Genomic DNA, 21,759 nt, shown 5'->3' with positions numbered 1-21,759 from the left:
ATATACAAATATAATACTATGTAGAAACATATCAGCACATAGACTGGGTGGCACAAATGAAGAACTCTTGCAGAGGAGAGCACCTTTTGCTGGAGAATCAGATCATGCAATCAAAGAGAAAGAAAGACTTCATCCGCTCCTCCCACCGCCTCCCAAATCCCCAAATCAGAATTCAGAATATATACAAATATAATACTATGTAGAAACATATCAGCACATAGACTGGGTGGCACAAATGAAGAACTCTTGCAGAGGAGAGCACCTTTTGCTGGAGAATCAGATCATGCAATCAAAGAGAAAGAAAGACTTCATCTGCTCCTCCCACCGCCTCCCAAATCCCCAAATCAGAATTCAGAATGGTTTCCGTTTGTCATGTTGAGAATTTGTTACCTTGAAAGAGATCACCAAGGGCTGTGTTCCAAAGTTAGAAGCCAAGATATGGGTGTACAATGCAAGACCAAATATTTAGGAAATACCTTTTTCTGGAAAGGAAAGAACACATTTCACAGCTGAAAAGAGAAGTGAAAAATGAAACTAAAGAAGCATGAAGGTAATATTTACTTGCTAGATTTATACAGTGCCTACCTTTAGAAAAGCCTGGCTATAAACCCAGTATGTGCCCCCCGTAACACCCATACACTTTATTCTGTTATCTGAATTCCCTGAAGCACATTTTGCAGTCATTTTACTGTCATTTTAAACTCTTCATCCTTCTACCCACCCCAGATCACCCACAAACATCCCTTCCAGGAGAGAATGTTTGTGGAGTCAGACACTCCTGGGCTAAACCCAGGCTCCACAGTTTTCCTGCTGGGTAACCCTGGACATAAAACTTAAGTCTCTTAGTCTCGGTGTCCATATTTATAAAATGGGGATGCTAATAATAACAGCTACTTTATGGGGCTGCAGTGAGGATGGCATGAGTAAGGCCTGTGAAGCATACCACAGTATACATCGCTCAAAGGTGTTAGCTATTAGTATTTCTGTAATACAGTGTGTATAGGGGATGCAAACCAATTTCAATATTAAACAAATAACCAGGTATGTAGGCCTCTGAAACACAGGACTATAATGCATCTGAAAGCTAAACAGAGGAGATATTTGGCTTTGTGTCATTTATAATCTTCTGTACTAGATTGAAAATTGAGTATGAAAATACCAGAATGGTAAAGAAGTCAGATTTCTCTTGTAACCAACAAAATCTAGACTGTTTCTAAATCGAGACTGCTTTTCTAAAGGTAGGAACTTGTATAATCCAGACCGTTCACTGTAGGATGAAGATCACTGATAAAGCTTATTGCCTTTCCCAGTGGCATTTGCATTTTCACCTGGGACCAAAAACTTTCGCCAGAGGACTGAAGCTGGAGTGGTGAGGTTTCTGTTATCAAGCAGGTGACAGAGGGAGGCATTTTGATACAATGAATTATAGCACTGCTAAACCATCTCGGCTGCTCATTCATTCATTCATTTGGCCCCTATTTATTAAGTAACTGCTGTCTGCCAGACATTGTTCTATGCACTTGAGATACAACAGTGAACAAAATATACAAAGATCCCTGTCCTCATGGGTTTCACATTTTAGTGGGGGCATACAGACAACGAACAATACAATTAATGAAAAAGTAGGCTACACAGTGTGTTAGACAGGGATTAAATACCATGGAAAAAGTAGAGAAAGGGGGATATTGGCCATGGGAAGGGGGTGTTCGGCAGGTTGCAATACTAAATATGGTGGTTAGGATGAGCCTCATTGAGAAAGTAACATTTGCCCAAAGTCTGGAAGGAAATAAAGGAGTTCACCAAGAGGACATCTGCGGAAAGAGTGTTCCTCAGTGGGGCAGCTGGAGCAAAGGGCTCAGGGTGTGTGTGTGTGTGTGTGTGTGAGAGAGAGAGAGAGAGAGACAGAGACAGAGACAGAGAGACACAGAAAGAGAAGACACGGGGGTGGTGGGAGGTACGAGAGATTATTCCTGCAGTGCTTGGTGAATACCAAGGAGGCCAGTATGGCTGGGAGAGCAGTAGGAGCTGAAAGGTGTACACTGCTGTTCATAGGGGTCCTTGTAAGCTACTCTAAGGAACTTGGCTTTCACTAAGTGCAATAGGAACCACTGGGGGGTTTTGAACAGAGGAGGGCAGTTATTTGACTACTGTATCAGGAATATTCCAAAGGTGGGGAGGGGAAGGGAGATCAGCTACAGCAGAAACTCAGGTGAAGGATGGTGTTGGCTCAGACCTGGGGGGAGAGGGGGCAGCAGGAGAGAAACTGAGACCTGGTCACATTCTGTACCTATCTGAAGGTAGAATGGAAGGGATGTAAAAAATGACTCCAGGTGTTTGGCCCCATCAACCAAGATGGGGAAGGCTGTGGAGGAGCAGATTTTGCACAGAATATAAGGAATTCAGTGCTTGAGTATGTCAGGTTTGAGATGTCTATCAGACTCCCAAGTGGAGACTGAGGTTGGCCGTGTGGCCTGGCGCTCAGGAAGAGAGGTCTCTGCAGGAGATTCAAATTTGATATAGACAGTTGCTTGAAGGCACGGGGACAGATGGGATCCCCAACGAAGGAGAGTGAATGGGAGGCGAGGCGGTCTGAGGACAGGAAGGTACAGGTCTTCCCCGAGGGACCTGTAGGCTCCAGGGCTAGGGCTGACGAAGGCCCACTCTAGAGCTGCCTGGGCCTGCAGGGGGTGCCCTGGAACTTGCTGTGGTTGCCCAGTGGTGGAGAGAAATGTTTGCTTCTCTGGGAAGGAGAGGCGCTCAATAGATTCCTTCGGGAGTGGCAGAAATAATTAAGAGAAGTAGGTAAGGATATCCTAGTAGCACACGTGCTCGGCTGCCTCCAAGGAATTAGAAAACCTGGGTCTATTAATCTGTTCAGACATCTGGGCACCACCGCCTAGCCTACGAGGCCCCGCCTCTCCAGCCCTTTCTCTCTCTCTCCCCTCCCCTCTTCCCATCCTCGCGTCTCCATGTCACTTCTACAACCGCTCTGATTATAATTGATCAAACAGAATCACGGAATCACGGCTCATTTTGCTGTTTTGTTCGGTGGCCCGATCTGCAAAGAGACTCTGGTAGTTGGGCAGATTGTATTCCCCCCTCTTGGAATTCCGCTCACAGAGGCCTTCCCGTCCTGGTCGGCCGCGCAGGGACGCGCGGGTGCCGCCGAGGATAACGAGGGCGGGGGGCCGGGGCGAGCAGGGTGTGTGTGTGTGTGTGTGTGTGTGTGTGTGTGTGTATTTGGCGGCGGTGGTGGGCGCGGTGGCGCGGTGCCCGCGGCCGGGCGCGAGGGGGTGTGTCCGCACCCCGGCCCGCCCGCGCCCCTCGTCCCTCCCCCGGGGGCGCCCCGCGCGGCCCCACACCCCCGCCCCTCTGCCGGCCGGCCGCCTCGCCTGGCTCCCCTTGACGTCATGTGGGTAGCAGGCTGGCTCGCGCGGCGCGGCCGAGGGCCCGAGCGGGTGCTCAACTTCGGGCTCAAGTCCGCGCCGTGCGCCCTGCGCCGTGCGCCCGGCTCCCCGCGCGCCGCCGCCGCCGCCACATCTGGAAGCGTTCAGCGCGTCTGCCTCCAGCGCGCCGGGCGGGCGGGCGCGGGCAGGGGAGGGCGCGGGCGCGGCGCGGCGGGGCTGGGCTGGGCGGCAGTGAGCGCGGCGCTCTCTCGCGCGCCCGGTGTCTCCCTCTCCCTGCCTCTGCAGAAACAGCTCTCTGCCAGAACGGCGCTCGGCGCGGCGCGGCCCGGAGCGGCGGCGGCGGCGGCGGCGGCGCCTCTTCCTGCCTGCTCGCCCTCAGGAGTTGCTGGATCTTTTTGACAGAGAAAAGCCGACGGGGGGCCTCGGGGACGACTCGGCACGAGCGGGCGGAGACGTTTCAGCCCCCTGCTGGCCTGGGCGGACCCCCTCTCCCCCGTCTGGGGGTCCGCCGCTCCCCCACTCCCCTCCTTTCCGCCTCTTCTTGCTCTGCCTCTCTCGATTGATTTTTTTCAAATGGTGTAGCCGCCAGAGGTGCGGTGCTAAATTCTTGGAAGGGGCCCGGATGTACTGAGGATGCATTACAATTTCACAAAAGGAGGCAGTAGTGGAAAGGAGCAGTTTTTGGTGTTTGATGCAATAATGGGAATCAGGTAATCATCAGAAGGGAAGAAGAAATACTGCAGATCCACGGCTTCCTTGAATTTTGCACGAAAGCCGACCTCGGAGGAGGGATTTAATCCAGACCCGCTTGGGGGTGTTTTGCCATTTCTTCCTCTTCGTGGCTTCTTCTCCTTTTTAAAACAATTTTTGGTCCATGGTCAATGAGAACACGAGGATGTACATTCCAGAGGAAAACCATCAAGGTAAGGCTGGACCCCGCCGCCTCGCCAGGGCTCCAGCCCGGTCTCCCTGCCCTCTCCACCCCTCTCCCGCTCTCCCCCGCGCGCTCCCCGCGGCCCCCCGGCCAATCCCTGCGGAGTTGCCCCGGGCTGCGACCGCGAAGGGCGCCCAGCGGCGGGGCGCCTCGGTCTCGCCGGAGCGGCCGGGAGCCCGGAGGGACCCGGGCGGGAGCCGCCCGCTAGCCGGAGCGGAAAATTCCCGCCCCTCCCCCTCCCCGTGCCCGGCTTCTCCGGAGCATGTGTTTCCTATGAATTTCCAGGCGAGGGGGAAAAGTTCCCCAAGTGTCTGCTCTGCCTCGCTTTCTCGCGTTTGCCTGGAGAGCCCAACTGCCCGGCTAGCGGGGCGGGAGGGGGGCAGGGGGGTTGCGGGCGCCGGCGCCAGCGCCGAGGGGCCCGGGGGGCTGGGGTCCCTCTCCTCGCTCGGGGCGCGGCTGGGAGCGCGCGCGCGCACCCCGCCCCAGGTCGGCCTCGCGCTCCGGGCCGCCGCCGGCCATCCCGCTCGCTGCCGGCGCCCCTTCTCTCCTGCAGCGCGCTCCAGGTGGCGGGTGGGGGCCCGGGATGCAGATGTGAGTCTCGGCGCCTCTCTCCCTCTTTCCCGTCTCCTTCTCTCCCTCTCTCTCTTCCTCTCTCCCGGCTGCCTTTCTCCTTTCTCCCTCCCTCTTTCCCTGGGTCTCCCTCTCCCCATCTCCCTCTCTCCCTCGGCTCACCTACACCCACCCACCTCTCTCCTGCCATTGACCCCAAGTGCACCCACGCCCCGTGTATTCTGATTCGCACCCACATGTGGGCTAGCACCTGAGGGTGTAAGCAGTTAGAATTCGGGCGGTGTGTGGGCTTTGCTTTTTCATGTTTTAAGGAAATAATGAAAGGGTGTGCCGAGCTCACGCGGCTCCACACTATTGCCCAGTGTTTTCCCAGCATCTCCATCCTTGGCATCAAGTGTCACCAACTCCCCCCAGTGAGGGGGAAAGGCTTTCAGGTAACTCCCCACTTCTTGGAAACTTTCTCTCCCCCCCCCCCCATTAACAAGTTATTATGTTTTGGCATTGCTCAGCAGCTCAGGTTATGATGGAGTGTGGAGGGATGGTCTTGCTGGAGTGTGGCAGCCTCCAGCTTCATCTCTGTCTTGTCTCCACGGCTTTCTCTGCCTCTTTTGGGTGTAGTCTTCCCTTTTTCTCTCCCAGTCTTCCAAGCCTCCCTGTTTACACTCTTCCTGTCAATTGCATCCTCCTGATTACCTGTCGCTGTTGGTCCTGTTACTTCCTGGGGGACTTTTAGTGATTCTCTGAGGACCCCAGCCTGGTGGAGGGGTTGCCTCCATATCTCTTCTTTCCGGCCTCCTCCTCCTTCTGCCCCCATCTCCACCATTTGGGGACAGAGCCCCCGTCCTTTAGAGCTACCTGCCTGGTCTCTGTCCAACCTGAAACTGATTTTGGAGCTAGCTGCCTCTCTGCTTTCCAGCTGGGGTGGCAGTGTGTGGATTTTGACCCATCGGTAGAAAGAATTTTGTCAAGGCCATGGGTTCTTGGGTGAGCCAGGGCTTTGTCATAAGGGCAGCTTCTGTCCCTGGATTTCTCTATGCCATGACCCCATCTGTCACCTGTCCCCCTGTCCCCTTCCTAGCAGATGGAGCAGTGGATGCATTAGGAGCTTGAGGATGAGAGACACAAGGAAAGGGTGATATTTGTGAAGAGTGGGGATGGATATCTCCCTTCCAGGTTCTCAACTCAGCATGAGCAGCCTTGAGGAGAGCTCAGTAGTATTGTCCTTACTGTCACTAACAATGGCAGTATACTGTGGTAAGAATTGTTATTCACATAACAATAATCTTCACTGGTTTACCAGGTCGCCCTCTTAGTGCAGGAGAAACACCTCTTAGTCCCTTTCCTTTCTTTTGCCCCTTTGTCCCCCTGCATCCCCTCCCCCCACCTCACACATATGCAGGGATCACACGTTAATAGTAGGAGCAGTGACCCTGGAGAGGTTTGTGAGAAAGATGGAGGGATAGGAGCGAGGGAGCGGTGGCCGGGAGCTCTGCTTTTCCAGCAACATGCCAACAAACACTATGGCAACCTGAATTCCAGTTCTCTCCCTTGAAGCTGCAGTGATTATATAATTCACGGGAGCAATTTTGCCTCCATTCCTGGATGCAGTTCTCAGGTGAAAAAGCACAGGATCCCTGTCTCCCCTCCATTCCCCATCCCCCTTTCCTTGGTGGCTGGCATTGGTTTTTTGCAGGAGAGAAGGAGGGTGATGGAGGTAGGGAAGGCCGACCTGGAAAAGCATGAATATTTACAAGGAAAGGGGTTGCTGTGGTTTAATAACTGAAGGGGTGATGAGACATAAGTGGGGGCTTGAGTTTCAGGAGAGAGAGAGAGAGAAGAGAAGCCAAATGATTACCTCAGATCAGTGATGGTGACGAACCAAAGAGTGGAGAACCAAAAAAGTTGCCAGTGCGGGCTTTACATTCTTCTCCTCCTGACAGATTTGAAGGCACTGAATGCATTGGTCCTTTCTCCCCAGCTTTTTGGTGGTGTGTGTGTGTGTGTGTGTGTGTGTGTGTGTGTGTGTGTTGAGGGATGGGGTATGGAGACCAGTGATGAACGCACTGGAATAGCTTGAAGATTCGCTGAAGGCCTGGCTTTTGACCCTGGGTTTCAGGCTGGGAGTGGCTCATGTGGGCCTTGCCTCACCTCTCGTGCCCCATCTGCTCTGGTCCCATGCCAACCTCCCACTTTTCTGGGCTGATTTTCCATTGCAGGCTCCAGCTAGCAAATGAGTTTCTTAATAGTCAACCATTTAGCAAATAAAACATCAGAATGTCCCTTATCTGCTGGAGACAAGGCAGAGGGGGGAAACATGTGTTCTGGGAGTGGAAGACACACTGTGCTTTTCTTTTAACTATTTAGCAATACAGTGGAATAGTAATCTTCATAATAAAGTAATAATAATAATGGTGATCACAGTTAATTCTTTACATATGGTCATAGAACAATGTCACTTGTCCCTCAGCTTGTGTAGGTTATAGAAAGCATGACATTAGCTTCTCTTTCTCTGGATACCGCATGGAGGAAACTGGAGGAAAAGGGCTGTTGAGGCTCTGAATATCATGCCTAGTATTGCTCTGATACTTTCCAGTGTAGCGGGATAATACATAATAGACTATATCACAAGAACCAATTAGTCATTATTTCCATTGAGCACACAGTAAAAGTATTGAAGTGGGTACACGTGCGTGCGCGCGCACACACACACACACACAGAGAGAGAATAAAGAAAATATATTTTAGATTACACAAAAGATTAATGCACTTTGGGGACCCAGCTAGTTGTGGAGAGAAATAAACTCCCCTGAGACTGTTTGGACATTTTTACCTCATGTGAAGTGGAGAAGTGTTCTCTACATGTAGATGTTCTAGGGATAGTACTTTGCAAATGAAGTGGTGAGCCCTTAGCCCCTTCAGCCATCTCTCAGAGTCTTGGTGATGACTTGAACTTTTCCTGCCATTTTTTCTTTGATTTAAAACTGCCCTAGGTGGGTTCTTCTATGTATATAACACCTTGGACTTATACCGAAACACACTGAATGGGGATTTCAAGGCCCTGCTGATTTTTGTGTCTTCACTCCTAGCACCGGTCCCCCCTCATTCCAGACCCATAATACATGACAGGTGAGTGCATGTCCCCATGAAGGAATGAGTGCAGATGCAGGAAGACCTAAGGTGGATGTGCTTTCTGCCTCTCCCAGTAGGTGGCGCTCCAGGGCTTAGGAGTCAGGAAAGGGGCAATTTTTTTCCCCTTGTGTTTGGTGGGGAAAGTTACTGGGAGGGTTTGGAGAGAATTTCGTGTGCTGTGACGCTTTGATTACGCCCATCCCTGTTCCAGTGCAGAGAACCCCAAAGACCAGTGTGTGTTCCCATGCTACCACATACACCAGAGCCCCCCCCCCCAACCGGGTGACTTGAGTCCCTCAGTGACCTTGCCACCCTCGGGCAATGTAAACCCACTTTGGATTTCTCCCACTCTTACACACTCTTACCTCTCAGACTTCTGTTTACCTCTTGCACAGACTGCATCCTACTGAGCCTTGAGGGAGCCTTTTGGGCGATTAGCCCAACTTGCTATGGCCATATATTAATTTTCTCCCTGATTTACCATGGACAGTTCAGTCACCAGAGGGGCTATTACTTCCCAAGCCCAGTGGAGCATGAGGTGACCAGAAATTTGGGATTTGGAAACCCTAACCTATAGGGTTACAAAGCTTGCCGGCTCAAAGGCAAGAAGACATTTTCCTAACTTTATTAGGGAAAAAAACACGAAAACAACTGGGTACACTTTACAGCTGATTTCTGTCTATGAGTCTGGCTGGGCTCCTGCTGGGTAATGGCAGAAAAGCTCCCGAGACCCAGGTTAGGCAGTAACTGAGATTTGTTCTAATTTTCAGTGATGTTTTCTAGCTCCTGGTGTTTCCAGCCCTCACTTCACTTGGCTTTCTTAGTTGTTGTGGCAAACTCTCTGAGGTCTGAGGAACCCTTGCCACCATGTTAAGAAGGGGTGACTCAGTGCCCCATAGGGTCTTCTTCCTTTTCAGTAATTCCCGCTGCCCAGTGAGGCAGCCGTTTGTGAGGTGGTCAGGACAGGTCAGCCCGTGTCATCCCTCTGCCCCCTTGCCAAACTCTGAAACCCGTGCTCAGCATTCAAAAGCAGGAGACAGTTTTATTTTCCAACACAGACTAACGAAAGTGGATAGATTGTTTGGAGAAACACCTGAAGACTTAACGACAAGACAAACCGGCAAAAATAATCACACTGATTTAGTCTGTTTTGAGATCCCGTCCTCACTGTTGCCTCAGTGAACGTTGGGCACGAGAGGAGAACAGAAGACTGATGAAAAAAAATAGGCCTGGGGAATTGTTTTGCAAAATATCAGGGGCTAAATATTTAGCAACATGAGTGCTAAACATTCTGATAATGAAACAACACTCCAAGCCATGGCTGTCATTATTAGAATAATTTAGTAAACACCTGTTTACATGTACCTCAGGGTTCGATACTGTATAAAACAAGTAAAAGTGACAGGACCCCTCTGGGAAAATGTAATGATTTTCAGTGCTGTTTCAAAGCCGGTCCGTAGGCTTTCACTGAACCCCTGGCAGGAAAAGCAAAATGGAGGGCTGAAGCAATGACCGTGATTGTTGGAACGTAAAGGGCAGGTACCATGGGAGAGGTCTTCTGTGTGTCTTAATTCCCAGATAGGGTGCTCGTGCGTTCATTGTGGCACTGACCCAATGGAGATGCATGTCTGAAATGCTGCAGCGACGCTTGCTTCTTTCCGTCTATGGCTTAGGAGCCCTTGGAGGCAGCAGGAAGGGAACTGGAGTGGAGTCTCAGGTTCCCAGGAGCCTTGGGACCCCTGAGAGCCTTGTGGCCATTCTAGCCTGTGCGCCGTGTGGGTGAAAGCTCAGGAGGGCCTCCTAAACAGAGCTGTGAAATGGCTGGGAGCTTCAGGGAGCCAGGCTGGCCGGAGAAGGATGCAGAAAGAGGCTCAGATGACTGGGGGGAGGGTGTCTGGGGGGAGGATGGGAATTTGGGGAACATGGTTATTACTTGTGGAGCTGAATTAAATTCAAGTGGTGATTTAAGGGACATAAGGAGAACCGCTTGGGCTTGGAGCTCAGGAGTCAAAGAGAGATTGAAAATAGACCCTAACTTCCCCAGAGACCAAGGGAATGGAAGGAATAGTAAATCTGGCTTGGAGCAGAGGATGAGGAAAGGGTGGGTTGACTGGCAAGAAACCAGAACCCTTCAGTTCCTCCCCTTCCAAAGCCCCACCAAACCATTGCTCTCCGTAACACGTTCACTTAAAAACGTCTTCTGGCACCGCGTGCGTGTGTGAGAGAGACAGAGAGAGAGAGGGTGGGGAGGGGGTGGTTCTAGATTCATGAACTTTGAAGCGCTTGTCAAACAGACATCGAATAAATGTAATGTCTCTTTGGGAATTTACTTTCTAGGATCAGAGCATTTTAAGGAACCTTAGGACAAACTCTGTTTCCAGTTGAGAAAACAGAGGCTCCTAGAGTCAGTCGCTCAGGCAGGGATGTGACAAAGAACAAGGTCTTCAGGCTCTTTTTGTGCCTACTTTCTTGTGACCACACTTGGTATGTGTCAAACCCTGTAAGAGGGCACTGCTTAGTGTTTCTGGAAAAATTTTGCTTACTCAACCTTTCACCCTTTTCCTATTCTACCTCTCTCCAATCCCACCTTTGTACTGGCCTTGAGATCATCCCTGAGATGTTAGAGGTGGAAGCAGAGTGGGGGTGGGGTGGGGATATCTATCATTGGGAAGATTTAAAAATAAATTGCTCAGACCATAGAGTAAAAGTTCATACCCGTCCATGAGGAGCTCTGACAAAATTCAGAACACTATGCCGTCTGCCGACGGATATAGCTCCTAGCTGTTTTTATTTGCTTGCTCCCTTTCTGTTCCACTCTAGGCTCGTTGTAGCTTCCAAGAGGGAGCAGGGGGATGAGAGGCGAGGCTGTGCTATGGGACTCCCCTTGGCGAATTGTTGGCAGTTCTTTGTGGACTGGCCAGCTTTGCGGTTGGCCAGGCCAGGGACACACAGTAACTGCAGGGTAGAGACCATGGCACATGTGGGTAGCAGCTGGCCAGGGGACAGACTGCCATGGACCCCACCTGAGTTGAAAGAACAAAAGCTTCTCCATGCTTCCTTGTTGGGGTTGGTCTCATAGGACCCCCGTCCCTCTTCCCAGGAGACATTTAAATAAGGACCAGGGGTTTAAATTCAACCCATGGAAAGGAGTTCATCTAGGACCTGCCTCTGTTGTTCCCATCATCCCCAAAGTGCTTGTTGGCTGCCTTGTTTGATGATTGTATACATGGACAACTGGAAGGCCTTGGAGGCTGACTTGGTTTCTAGCTCTAAGATGGAGGCGTGAGCTAGACTTGTCCTTAGAGATGTGGCCTTTGAGATCCCTGGAGGAAACCACCCTTTCAGAACATAGTGTTGTGATAATCTCATGAAATATTCATGCTGCCAAAGTGCCAAGGGGGAGGGGGTTCTTTTAATCCACTTGGCTATGCTCAGTATTGCCTGCTTGAACCTAGCTAAAAAGAAAATAAAATAATCTTGTGTCCTGTCCTTTAGAGAACCACGCCAAAATCCAGGCAGCAAATGAATGTTCTCCCCATATAGCCTGCGGGCAGAAATGTTGGCTTGATTACTCAATTAAGCTGTGTTTACTTTGTGACCATTGTGTCATGTTCAGTCACTTGCATTGTTTGTGTCCTTCCAAAATAATCCATGTTGGGCTGAAACCTTTCAAAGATGTTGGTTAGCAAAAGTAAGAAAAATAAATAAAAATAAAGAAGGCTACAGCTAGAGAAATGACCAGGGTCACATTCTTTGACTTGCTCTTTTTCTCAGAGAGTTTTGAAGGAATCAAGACTGACATTTTTTCATCTATAAAATGGAGATAAGAATCCTTAGCTGGTCAGCTTCACAGGGTGGCTGCGAGGTTCCGTATGGGAGAAAGTGTAAATCATGCTGTGGATATCAATCATTCTTATCAGAAGGCAGACCACTAGGGTTTGAAAAAGCAGGACCATGAAACAACTTTCAAAGCGATTCAGACAACTTTGTAGGCTGGCATGATTCAGAATTTCAAGGATGGAAACGTAAAACAAAACGAAATAGGCTGAGGTGGTCTGGCTGATACCAGAATAATCAAGGAAGTGAAAAATCAGCTCTGATAAGCCTGGTGTTTCAGTGTTCTTCACAACCATGGACCAACGTGAGGCCCATAGGATGCCAGGCTGTGGACCACTGGACTGCTGTTTCCAACCAGAGGGTCAAGACCTGGGGACGCAGGGCTTCCTTAGGCCCAGCAGCCGTCTGCCTGCCGTCATCTTCTCCCACCCACGGCACAGGGCGCGCTGCCTTCAGCCTAACGTCCAAAGCCAAACTTGTCGGAAGTCCTCTGATGGTCCAAATATCTGGAAATAGGGCCACCGAGAGCAGGAAGGACACCACCTGGGCAAACAAACATCTCCTTGCTTTCTGGCACAAATTCCCCAAACCTAAACACAATGCCTCAGTACAGAAGGACAGACTGCCTGGAAAATAAAACTTTGCTTCGAATGTAAACCTTGGGTTTAGGAAACAACAACAACACAACAATGAGGTTTTTTTTTGATATAATAAAAGTGCTAGAGGTTTGTAGAGAGAGGGAATCATAGAGCCCTGAGACACATCACAATAGGAAAGGGCTTTACTTTCACATTTTAAGTGAGAGATTAGCTTTTTGTTTCCTAAAAAAAAATAATCTCATCATTAAAAAGTGTCCTGGAAAATTTGCATTTAAGTTTGCACCTTGTTGCCCACGCTGAGTCCCTTCCCAGCCTCAGGTCTTGGATCTGTGGAATCATCCATGCTTTCATTTTTATTTTAAAAGATTAGTTATATTGAAGTATAACTCCTTCCTTTGTATATTTTAGAATGGGGCAGGAGTGATAACTACCATTTAATGTCTCGTGTGTCTCCAGCAATGTCCTTTGGGCTTCGTGCACTGAGTATCATTTTGTCCTTGTATCAGTCCTGTGGGGCAGGTACTGATATTTTTCAGGTAGGAAAACTGAGGACCTAAGGTCTTGTGTATCGTGGCCAAGATCACCCAGACAATATTGAAGCTTGGCATCAAATCCAGGTCTGTTTGACTTTCAAAGCCTTTGTTCGTTCTTTCTCCATATGGGGAAGAGGAGAAAGAAGAACCTTACCCAACCATTTTGGGAAAAACTACCTTGGGCTAGCCTAATGGCACTTTGCCTGCATTTGCTCAGTGGAAGCTCTGGCTTTGGCTGGTCACGTGGAGTGGATAAACAGCTGAACATTTGTTCCTCTTTGGTGGCTGCTTCATGGTCCCTCGGCATACCCTTCCTCACAATCCCATCCTCTAGCTATTTGTTTGTGCCCATGGTTTCTGCCTGGGCACACTTTGGCTTTTCGGATCCCTCTCTAGACCTTCATGGAAGACCTAGACTGGTCAGTCTCGGCTTTGGGATGACCACTCCTTGGCGTGGCCTCACTTCATCACGCGTTCTTGGAATGTCTTCGTAGTAGTTCCCACCTGGGAAAGTCTCCATCCTCAAACGAGATTCTGAGGAGTTCAGGGGACCATCCTTGCAAGCTGATCTCCTTGGACTTCACACATAATATATTTGTCTCTTTATTTTTAAATCACATCTTTGTGGAGCTATAACTCACGTGCCGTGAAATTCACCCTTTAAAGTATACACAACTCAGTGGTGGTTAGTATTTTACAGAGTCGTGCCGCCGTCCCCACTGTCTAATTCCTGCACATTTCATCCCCCCAGAGAGAAGCCCCCACCCACTGGCAGTCATTCTCCACCCTCCCCCTCCTCCTCCCCACTGTCGGTCCCTGGCTGTCATGCATTTCCTTTCTTTCTGTATGGATTTTTCATGCATTATTGTGAGCAATAATAATTCTATAATTGGAGCTCATCTGTGTAGTCTAGCTGTCGGCAGCACATCTCACGCATTTCAGGACTAGGTGTGTCGTGACAATCTGTATGATAGATGATTCAGTTAAAAGGAAGCACGAGATTAGTTAAGGACTTAGGTGTCATTTGGAGGTGAGATTAAGCACTTTCAGTTACGGAAAGAATGGCTTTCAGATTTATTTCTTTTAACTGTCTTGCTAAAGCTAAGTCTAGGAGTCACATCTATTGATAGTTGAAGAAGATGTGAATGATGACCTTTACATTTTTTTTTATTGTGGTAAAATAAATGTAACCAAATTTGCCATTTTAACCATTCTCAAGCGTTACAACTCAGTGGCATTAATTTACAGTGTTGTACAACATGGCCCCTACCTACTTCCAAAACCTTTTCATCACTCCAAACAGAAACTCTGTAATCACAAAGCAAGAGCTCCCCATTCCTCCCCCTTCTCAGCCTCTGGTAACATCTGATCTACTTTCTGTCTCTAAGAATGTGCCTACTGTAGATATTTCATATAAGTGGAATCGTACAACACTTGGCCTTTTGTGCCTGGCTTACTTCACTGAGTGTGTTTTCAAGGGTCATCCCTGTTGTTTGTAGGTGTCGGAACATCCTTCCTTTTCACAACTGAATAATTGTCCATTTTTAGTATATACCTCATTTTGTTTATTGGTTCATCAGAGGATGGACACTTGGCTTGTGAAAACCCTCTCGTGCACAATGCTGCAAAGGACATAGGGATATAAGTATGTGCTTGAATCCTCATTTTCACTTCTTCCCAGGTGTGTACCTGGGAGTGAAATTGCTGGGTCTGAATTATGACTTTTTCACTCTAAGAGCCCATTTCTTGTGTGGATTCCCAAGTTTGAATCCTGTGCAGAGGAGAATACAGTATTAGTGAGTTCCCTTGTGTCAGTAATGAGAATCCAGTATTTTCTCCGGGTGACCAGTGCCTATATCAGAAATTCGACTCTAATTAGGTGTTTAACAATCTAGTAGCTGTCTTTTGATCCCGCCTCCGTTCCAAAAAAATAATGAAGGTCTCTTCATCCAGTTCAGCTTTTACCTCTGTGACGACTGGGCTTTGTGACTTGACAGGAAATGGTTGTTTGGCAAGACAAAGCTATTTAGTCTGTCTCCGTCTCTCCGTCTGTTTGTCTAGTCCAGGGGCACCCATGCCTGTGGAGAGTGGGATCCAGTTGACAACCGTGAGGACCCTGGGAGAGGATGCCTCCCTCCCCCTGCTGTGTGGTTAGGTTGTGTCCTCCTGGTGGGAAGGCCATTCGGCTTGGCTGATGGGGTCTCTGTCTCCCAGCTTTGGAGCTGCCTGGAGGCTCTTGGCTACACCTCACACCATTTGAAGTCTAGGCAAGGAAGGAAAAAAAGTGTGATGGAAAAGAAGCAAGGGAGAGAATCAGGAAAAGCGAGAGGGGAGTAAGAGAGAAAGGAGTGGTTAAGCAAAGGGAAATATTTTTTTAAATTTTTTTTTTAAATTTTATTTTTTATAAACATAATATATTTTTATCCCCAGGGGTACAGGTCTGTGAATCGCCAGGTTTACACACTTCACAGCACTCACCATAGCATATCCCTCCCCAATGTCCATAACTCCACCCCTCCCTCCCAACCCCCCTCCCCCAATCAACCCTCAGTTTGTTTTGTGAGATTAAGAGTCACTTATGGTTTGTCTCCCTCCCAATCCCATCTTGTTTCATTTACTCTTCTCCTACCCCCTTAATCCCCCATGTTGCATCTCCTCTCCCTCATATCAGGGAGATCACATGATAGTTGTCTTTCTCTGATTGACTTATTTCGCTAAGCATGATACCCTCTAGTTCCATCCACGTCGTCGCAAATGGCAAGATTTCATTTCTTTTGATGGCTGCATAGTATTCCATTGTGTATATATACCACATCTTCTTTATCCATTCGTCTGTTGATGGACATCTAGGTTCTTTCCATAGTTTGGCTATTGTAGACATTGCTGCTATAAACATTCGGGTGCACGTGCCCCTTCGGATCACTATGTTTGTATCTTTAGGGTAAACACCCAGCAGTGCAATTGCTGGGTCATAGGGTAGTTCTATTTTCAACATTTTGAGGAACCTCCATGCTGTTTTCCAGAGTGGTTGCACCAGCTTGCATTCCCACCAACAGCAAACGGAAATTTTTAACACTTGATGGATCTGTGCTGGGAGTTAATGGCCCAATTAATGATTAGGATGCTTCTTTCCAATGTTGGGGTGGCTTTTGTTTTGGGGAATTGTTTTGCTTAAAATTCATAATATCCCCTTACATTTTGATTGTTTAATATACTCTTTTAAGTCCTTTTCATGTCTTCTACTTTAGCCATTCTTTAAAAAAAAAAAAAATCCATTGAAGTCGTGGGACAAGTCTTATGATTCCCAGATTATCAGATAAAGAAAGGTGGACTCAGAATTTGAACAACCTGCCAGTTAGAGAAGGAAAAAAAACTCATCAGTTTTAATTTTTTTGAAAGAATATGTTATGTTAGACTTTGAGCCTGTGCATCTTTTGCCTCATACTAAGCTCTCTAATTAGTGGGTTCAGCCTGGCCATAAATATATATCTCTGCGTGTATGTGTGTGTGTGTGTGTGTGTGTGTCTTTCTCAGATTAGCTGAGCTCAGTATGCTAAGATGAAGAAGCAAGTCACTTTGAAGACCAATACCCTTGGTTTAATCTAACTATGAGTGCATTCTTCCCTATTAGCCTCTGCCTTCACATCCCTTCCCTGATCCTGTTCACAGGTATGTTTTGGCCACCATCCAGAGCTAAAATGTTACCTTGTGTTTCTCAAGGTTAGAGCCTCTGCTGTCATGTCTGGGTGGCCAGGTCAGCTTGGGGTTCCAAGTCGTAATCCGAAGGGATTACAGTGACTCAGATCTCATATTTGATCTGCAGTGGATAGGATCTTGTGGCTCTGTTTTTCAATTATTTAATAGGGAAAAATTTTGACCTATGCCCAGTTGTCTGAAAGATCAGGAGATAAGAAACCTTTTCCTAAGATAAGTTGACTGTGACATGTCCCTGAAATGGGATGTTTCATGCCAATTGTGATGAAAATAATTTTAAGTTGTTTTTTTCCCCTTTCCAGAATTTGGATGGTTGGTCATTCACAGGAAGTTATGACAACTGTTATCTGTAAGGCAATTTGCTCTTGGGATCTCTAGATTCAAGGAGACCTTCAAGATTACAGGCTCTCGACTATCCCTTCTTTTAGGGAGTATATAGTCTAGTAGGAGGTAAGATACACACCCACGTTTACAGATACACCTGTAAGATACGAGGCAGAGGGGCACCTGGGTGGCTCAGTGGGTTAAAGCCTCTGCCTTTGGCTCAGGTCATGATCCCAGGGTCCTGGGATCGAGCCCCGCATTGGGCTCTCTGCTTAGCGGGGAGTCTGCTTCCCCCTCTCTCTCTCTCTGCCTGCCTCTCTGCCTACTTGTGATCTCTGTCTGTCAAATAAATAAATAAAATCTTTAAAAAAAAAAGATACGAGGCAGAATGTTTGATGTTACAGGGAGGTAAAGATGAAAAGCTTACAGGTTTAAAGAAGGAGGGTGACACAGTTAGATGGAGTAAGTGGAGAAAGCATATATAAACGTGATGACAAAGCTGTCTTGGAGGGTGGACATAAATGGCGTAGAGAGAAGGGGTGTACATTCCCAACAGAAAGAACGGTATAGTCAATAATATGTTGAAAGACATATTCATTGGATTTTAAAGGAAGAGTGAGTTGAATTGGATTAGAGTACAGGTTATATACTGGGAGATGTGAGAGAATGTGGGGATGGCAGCAAAAGAGTAACATGTGGAGAGCCCTGTGTCAGGCTGTAGGGCTTGCATCCCATTTGGTCAGCAGTGGAGGGCCATTTATAGTGTTTGAGTGAGGAATGGTGTGGTTAGAGCTCCTCTTCCAGAAGACTAGGGAGACAGTGGGGTAAAGAATGAGGTGGGGGTGCTAAGACTGCTAGTGGGATACAGCTCTGAGGCCATAGTCCAGGTGTGAGAAGGAAGAAGGGCTTTTCTTAACAGAAGCCAGAGGGCAAGGGAACCCTTTGCTGTTGTCTAGATGGGAAAGGTAGAGGGAGGATTTGGAGGGTAAGTGGAAGATAGCCAGCATATGTGCAGAACTAGAGTTCATTTAAAGGTGATATTTAAGCTGTGGAAATGGATACAATTATTCAGGAGAGGGAACAGAGAGAAGAAAATGATGAAGGGGCTGAAGATTGAGCCCTTACATTCAAAGGACAAGAGTGGCATGCAATGGAGCAGATAGAGCCAGAATGGTCAGGGAAGTGGAAGAAGAGCCTTCCTACAGGTCATGGAGGGCAAGACCAGTATGGTGTGGAGAAGTGGGTAGGGAAGATGGGAATTGAGAAAACCTGACTAGATTTGATGATTTGGGTGGCAGCAGTGGACTTTGAGAATGGGCTCAGAGTGATCACTGTGCAGTCAGTGAGATTATATAGACATGGCAGGGTGTGATGGGAGATACATGTGGACCACTCAGGAGTTTTGACTACAAAGGAGAAAAGAAGAGATGGATTTGTTGGCACATGAGAGATTGGACATGGAAGTGGGGGCTGTTGATGAAGCAGATCTGGAAGAAGGCAGTAGGCAGTGGGGTGAGGGGCAGGAGCAGGAGGTTAAACCCTAGCCAAGGAGGTACAGTTCAGAGGTAGACCAACAGTAAGCAGAGGATGAGACAATATAGAGTGGTGTTGGGGGAGTTGAAAAAGGAGATATTATGGGTCTCAGAGATGGCAATGCTGGATCCTGACACAGGTGAGGGCAGTTGTAGTATAGTCTGAGCTTGAAGACACAGGAAGAGGTAACAGTCGAAAATACGATGGGACATCCCAAAGATATCAGGAAGTGTTCCTAAGTCTCAAAGGGAATGTGGTTGAGGTCAGGAAGCATGAGTTAGGGGTCAGCAGTCCTAGAGAAATGTTCCCCAGAACCAAGTTTGCTAAAGTGAGATAGGCACTAACTAGGTCAAGGTGCCAGAGATAAGTGAAGGTAGAGTTGGTGTGGAAGAATGGAGGTGGTTGCCTCTGACAATCGAGGTGGCATGGAGGTTCTAGGACACATAATTTTCGTAGGATACATGAGTCTGAATCTTCTAGCCTGCTTCTGTTCACATAGATCATTTGTCCGGATAGCTGGTTGGCCTCTTGAATGCTGAGTGAATGTACAGAGGAGCAGGTGGACTTCCTCTGGGGAACATAAGAACAGGAAGAAGATGGGAAGCCAGGGTGGAGGGGATGATGGCAGTGTAAGAAGGGTTGGTAGAGGGTGGTAGGCTAGGATGCATGTGTGTGGAAGGTAGGTGAATGGCGACAAAATTTACTGAAGTTTTCACAATTTGGCTTGCTGAGAACCTTGTGGGCATTGACACAAAAGCAGAGAGTGCATGTTCCAGAGTCTTGAGGTCATGTTCAACACAAGGATGGAAGGGAGCAGGTGACATCAGGACTGGTGTGGAGGAGGACCTCAAACATTAGGTTGTCACAGACTGTCTTAGGCATCATAGACAAGGAGTTTGGCCTGCTGGCCTCAGTCATGCTCAACAGTGGATAGGAGTGTTCTGGACGATTCAGATGAGAAGTGCCAGCCTAAGGGTGGTTACCTAGAGAATGACCTGACTGTGGGACCTGCCCACTCCTGTCTTCTCATGTTTCCTTTCCACACCAGGTAAGCTTCCCAGCCTATGATATTGGTTCTCTGGAGAACTGGCTAGCCTTTGTGGAGTATTAAACGCTATGATTTTATATCATTATAATTATGTCAGTATATCAAATTCCTGAGAATGGAACATTTTATTATTTTTTCTTTATCCCCTCCCTCTCATAACCTCACAACAAAAAAGTTACAAACCACTGGAAAATCTCAGGTTGGATCCCATTTGAGCTGTGCAATGCCTAGATTTGCCTGCAGTCAAGAAAAATGTGATATTCTGAATGTTTAATGAAAGGATGTAAGTTTTTGGTGCCAAGAACAGTAACACTCTTTGAATGCCATGGAATAATGTTCTGCTGCATAGTGCTTGGTCCAAGAAAGAGTTAATGATCAGGAGATACCCTCAAGCTCTATCCCAGTCCTTCTCAGCATGCAGGGACTCTAGTAAGAGGTCTGAAAGGCACCATCTGTGAATGGGAAAGACTTACCCAGGGGCAGTGAAAGTAGCAGTGGCTGCAAAGGCCTGGTGATTTGAGTAGGGGAAGCTAGGCCCCTGCACTTCCACTCAGGTTCTCTGCACTGACCACTACGGTGAAATGTATAGAGAGTCCAGTGGTCCCAAGTTCTGTCCTTTTTCTTTAGCTCCCTGTACCCATCCTGTACCCCACCTCTTCACTAGACCTGACCATATTGTGGGAGAGCCCCAGGGACAAGGATGAAGCCTTTACTGGGAAGCACATTTTTCTCTGCCTTTCTTAGCCACAGAAGTGGCACCAGTTGCTTGTCTGCCTGTCCAGAAACCTCTGGGAATTGTCCTGACCCATCCTGTGGCCACTGTTTCACCCAGTCTGGCCTTGTCTGGGAAACCATTTGCCGAATTCGGCCTTCTTCTGGAGAACCTCAGGATGACACCGCCCCCCCACCCCCACCCCGAACCCTTGCTCTCTTGCTGGATCTGGGCGGCAAGACTTGGGATTTTCCCTTTCTCCGCCTCAGGGAAACTTGGGCAGAATGCACAACTTTCCTCTGAGGGTATCAGTTGTGGAATGGGCTGGGTCTGGATGGACAGGTTTCCTCAGCGCCTACTGCACTTTCCAGACAACTGGTCCTAAGATATTTCCTTAGACTTTGACTTGACTCAACTAGAATGAAGGAGAAAAGAAGATCCTGAAGAAGAAAATGACCATAAAAAATATTCTTGAGTTGGATGGAGGGATGGAACAGGCCTGCTCTCCCTGAGAGGTAGGCACAGCTCTTGGAGACATCCACAGATAGCACCGTGTATAGTCACGTTTATGCACACTTGGCCCAGGGACAGGCACACATTGGTGCCTCCTTAGAGTTACAATTCATGGTCCATTTGAAAGAGAGAGGATAAAACGGCAATAGAGGTCATCTAACTTGTGTTTTTAAGGCCCAGAAGTAAACGAACAGAAATTCTAAAGCAAAGAATCTTAAGGAAATGTTCCTCCAACGCTTGGGGCCCAAATACTTGCAACTTCTTTGACAAAGATCTCCATGTGGTATGTGTGTGTGTGTAAGTGCATGCATGTGTGACAGAGAAGAGGCAGAGGGGAGGAAAGAGTGGTATGCCTTTGTTAGAAACCTCTGAAAGATACCATGTCCTCACAGGGTGCAGACATATCTGGGCACAAGGACACCTTGGGTTTTGATGGACTTCAACCTCTTGCTTTGGAATTTTGGTTGGATCATTTAACTTCCCTATGTCTGAGAATCTGCTTCTGCTAACACCCTGACCCTCCCTCCCCCATTAAGAATCCATTTATTCTTGAGGTGTCTAGGTGGCTCAGTCAAGTGTTGCCTTTGGGTGAGGTTTTGATCTCTGGGTCCTGGGATCGAGTCCTGAGTCTGCTTCTCCCTCTCTCTCTGCCCCTTCTCCCTACTTGTGCACTCTCTCCCTCAAATAAATTAATAAAATATTTTTTGAAAGAATCCATTTATTCTTTTAGCCTATTGATAAATGACAATTACTTGAATATTTCATGGGGATTAATTAAAGTACAGGAGGAAAAAACTTTTTGTGTCTAGTCATTTATGTACTGTCAGGTGCACAGGGAAATTGTGGGTAGGCTCAAATGCATAAAGAATATTTCGGAGCCAGATTTTCTCTAAGAAAAGATGTCTT

General features: G+C 47.9%; 1 protein-coding gene across 17 annotated transcripts in view; it reads left to right on the top strand.

The window, feature by feature from the left end:
* Window positions 1–4,281: 4,281 nt before the first annotated feature.
* Window positions 4,282–21,759, top strand: part of LOC111159674 (calcium voltage-gated channel subunit alpha1 C) — a 621,933-nt gene continuing 604,455 nt past the window's right edge. For all 17 annotated transcript variants that reach the window (XM_022522246.1, XM_022522244.1, XM_022522241.1 and 14 more), the window contains exon 1: window positions 4,282–4,330. In XM_022522246.1, coding sequence (XP_022377954.1) covers window positions 4,282–4,330 — 49 coding nt within the window. The remainder of the gene's footprint in view (window positions 4,331–21,759) is intronic.

This window comes from Enhydra lutris, unplaced genomic scaffold (assembly GCF_002288905.1).
Source record: "Enhydra lutris kenyoni isolate GAN:26980312 unplaced genomic scaffold, ASM228890v2 scaffoldscaffold69, whole genome shotgun sequence".
In the NCBI taxonomy this organism is placed as follows: Eukaryota; Metazoa; Chordata; class Mammalia; order Carnivora; family Mustelidae; genus Enhydra; species Enhydra lutris.
Note: the sequence above shows the minus strand (reverse complement) of the source record. Positions and strands in the feature narration are given on the sequence as shown.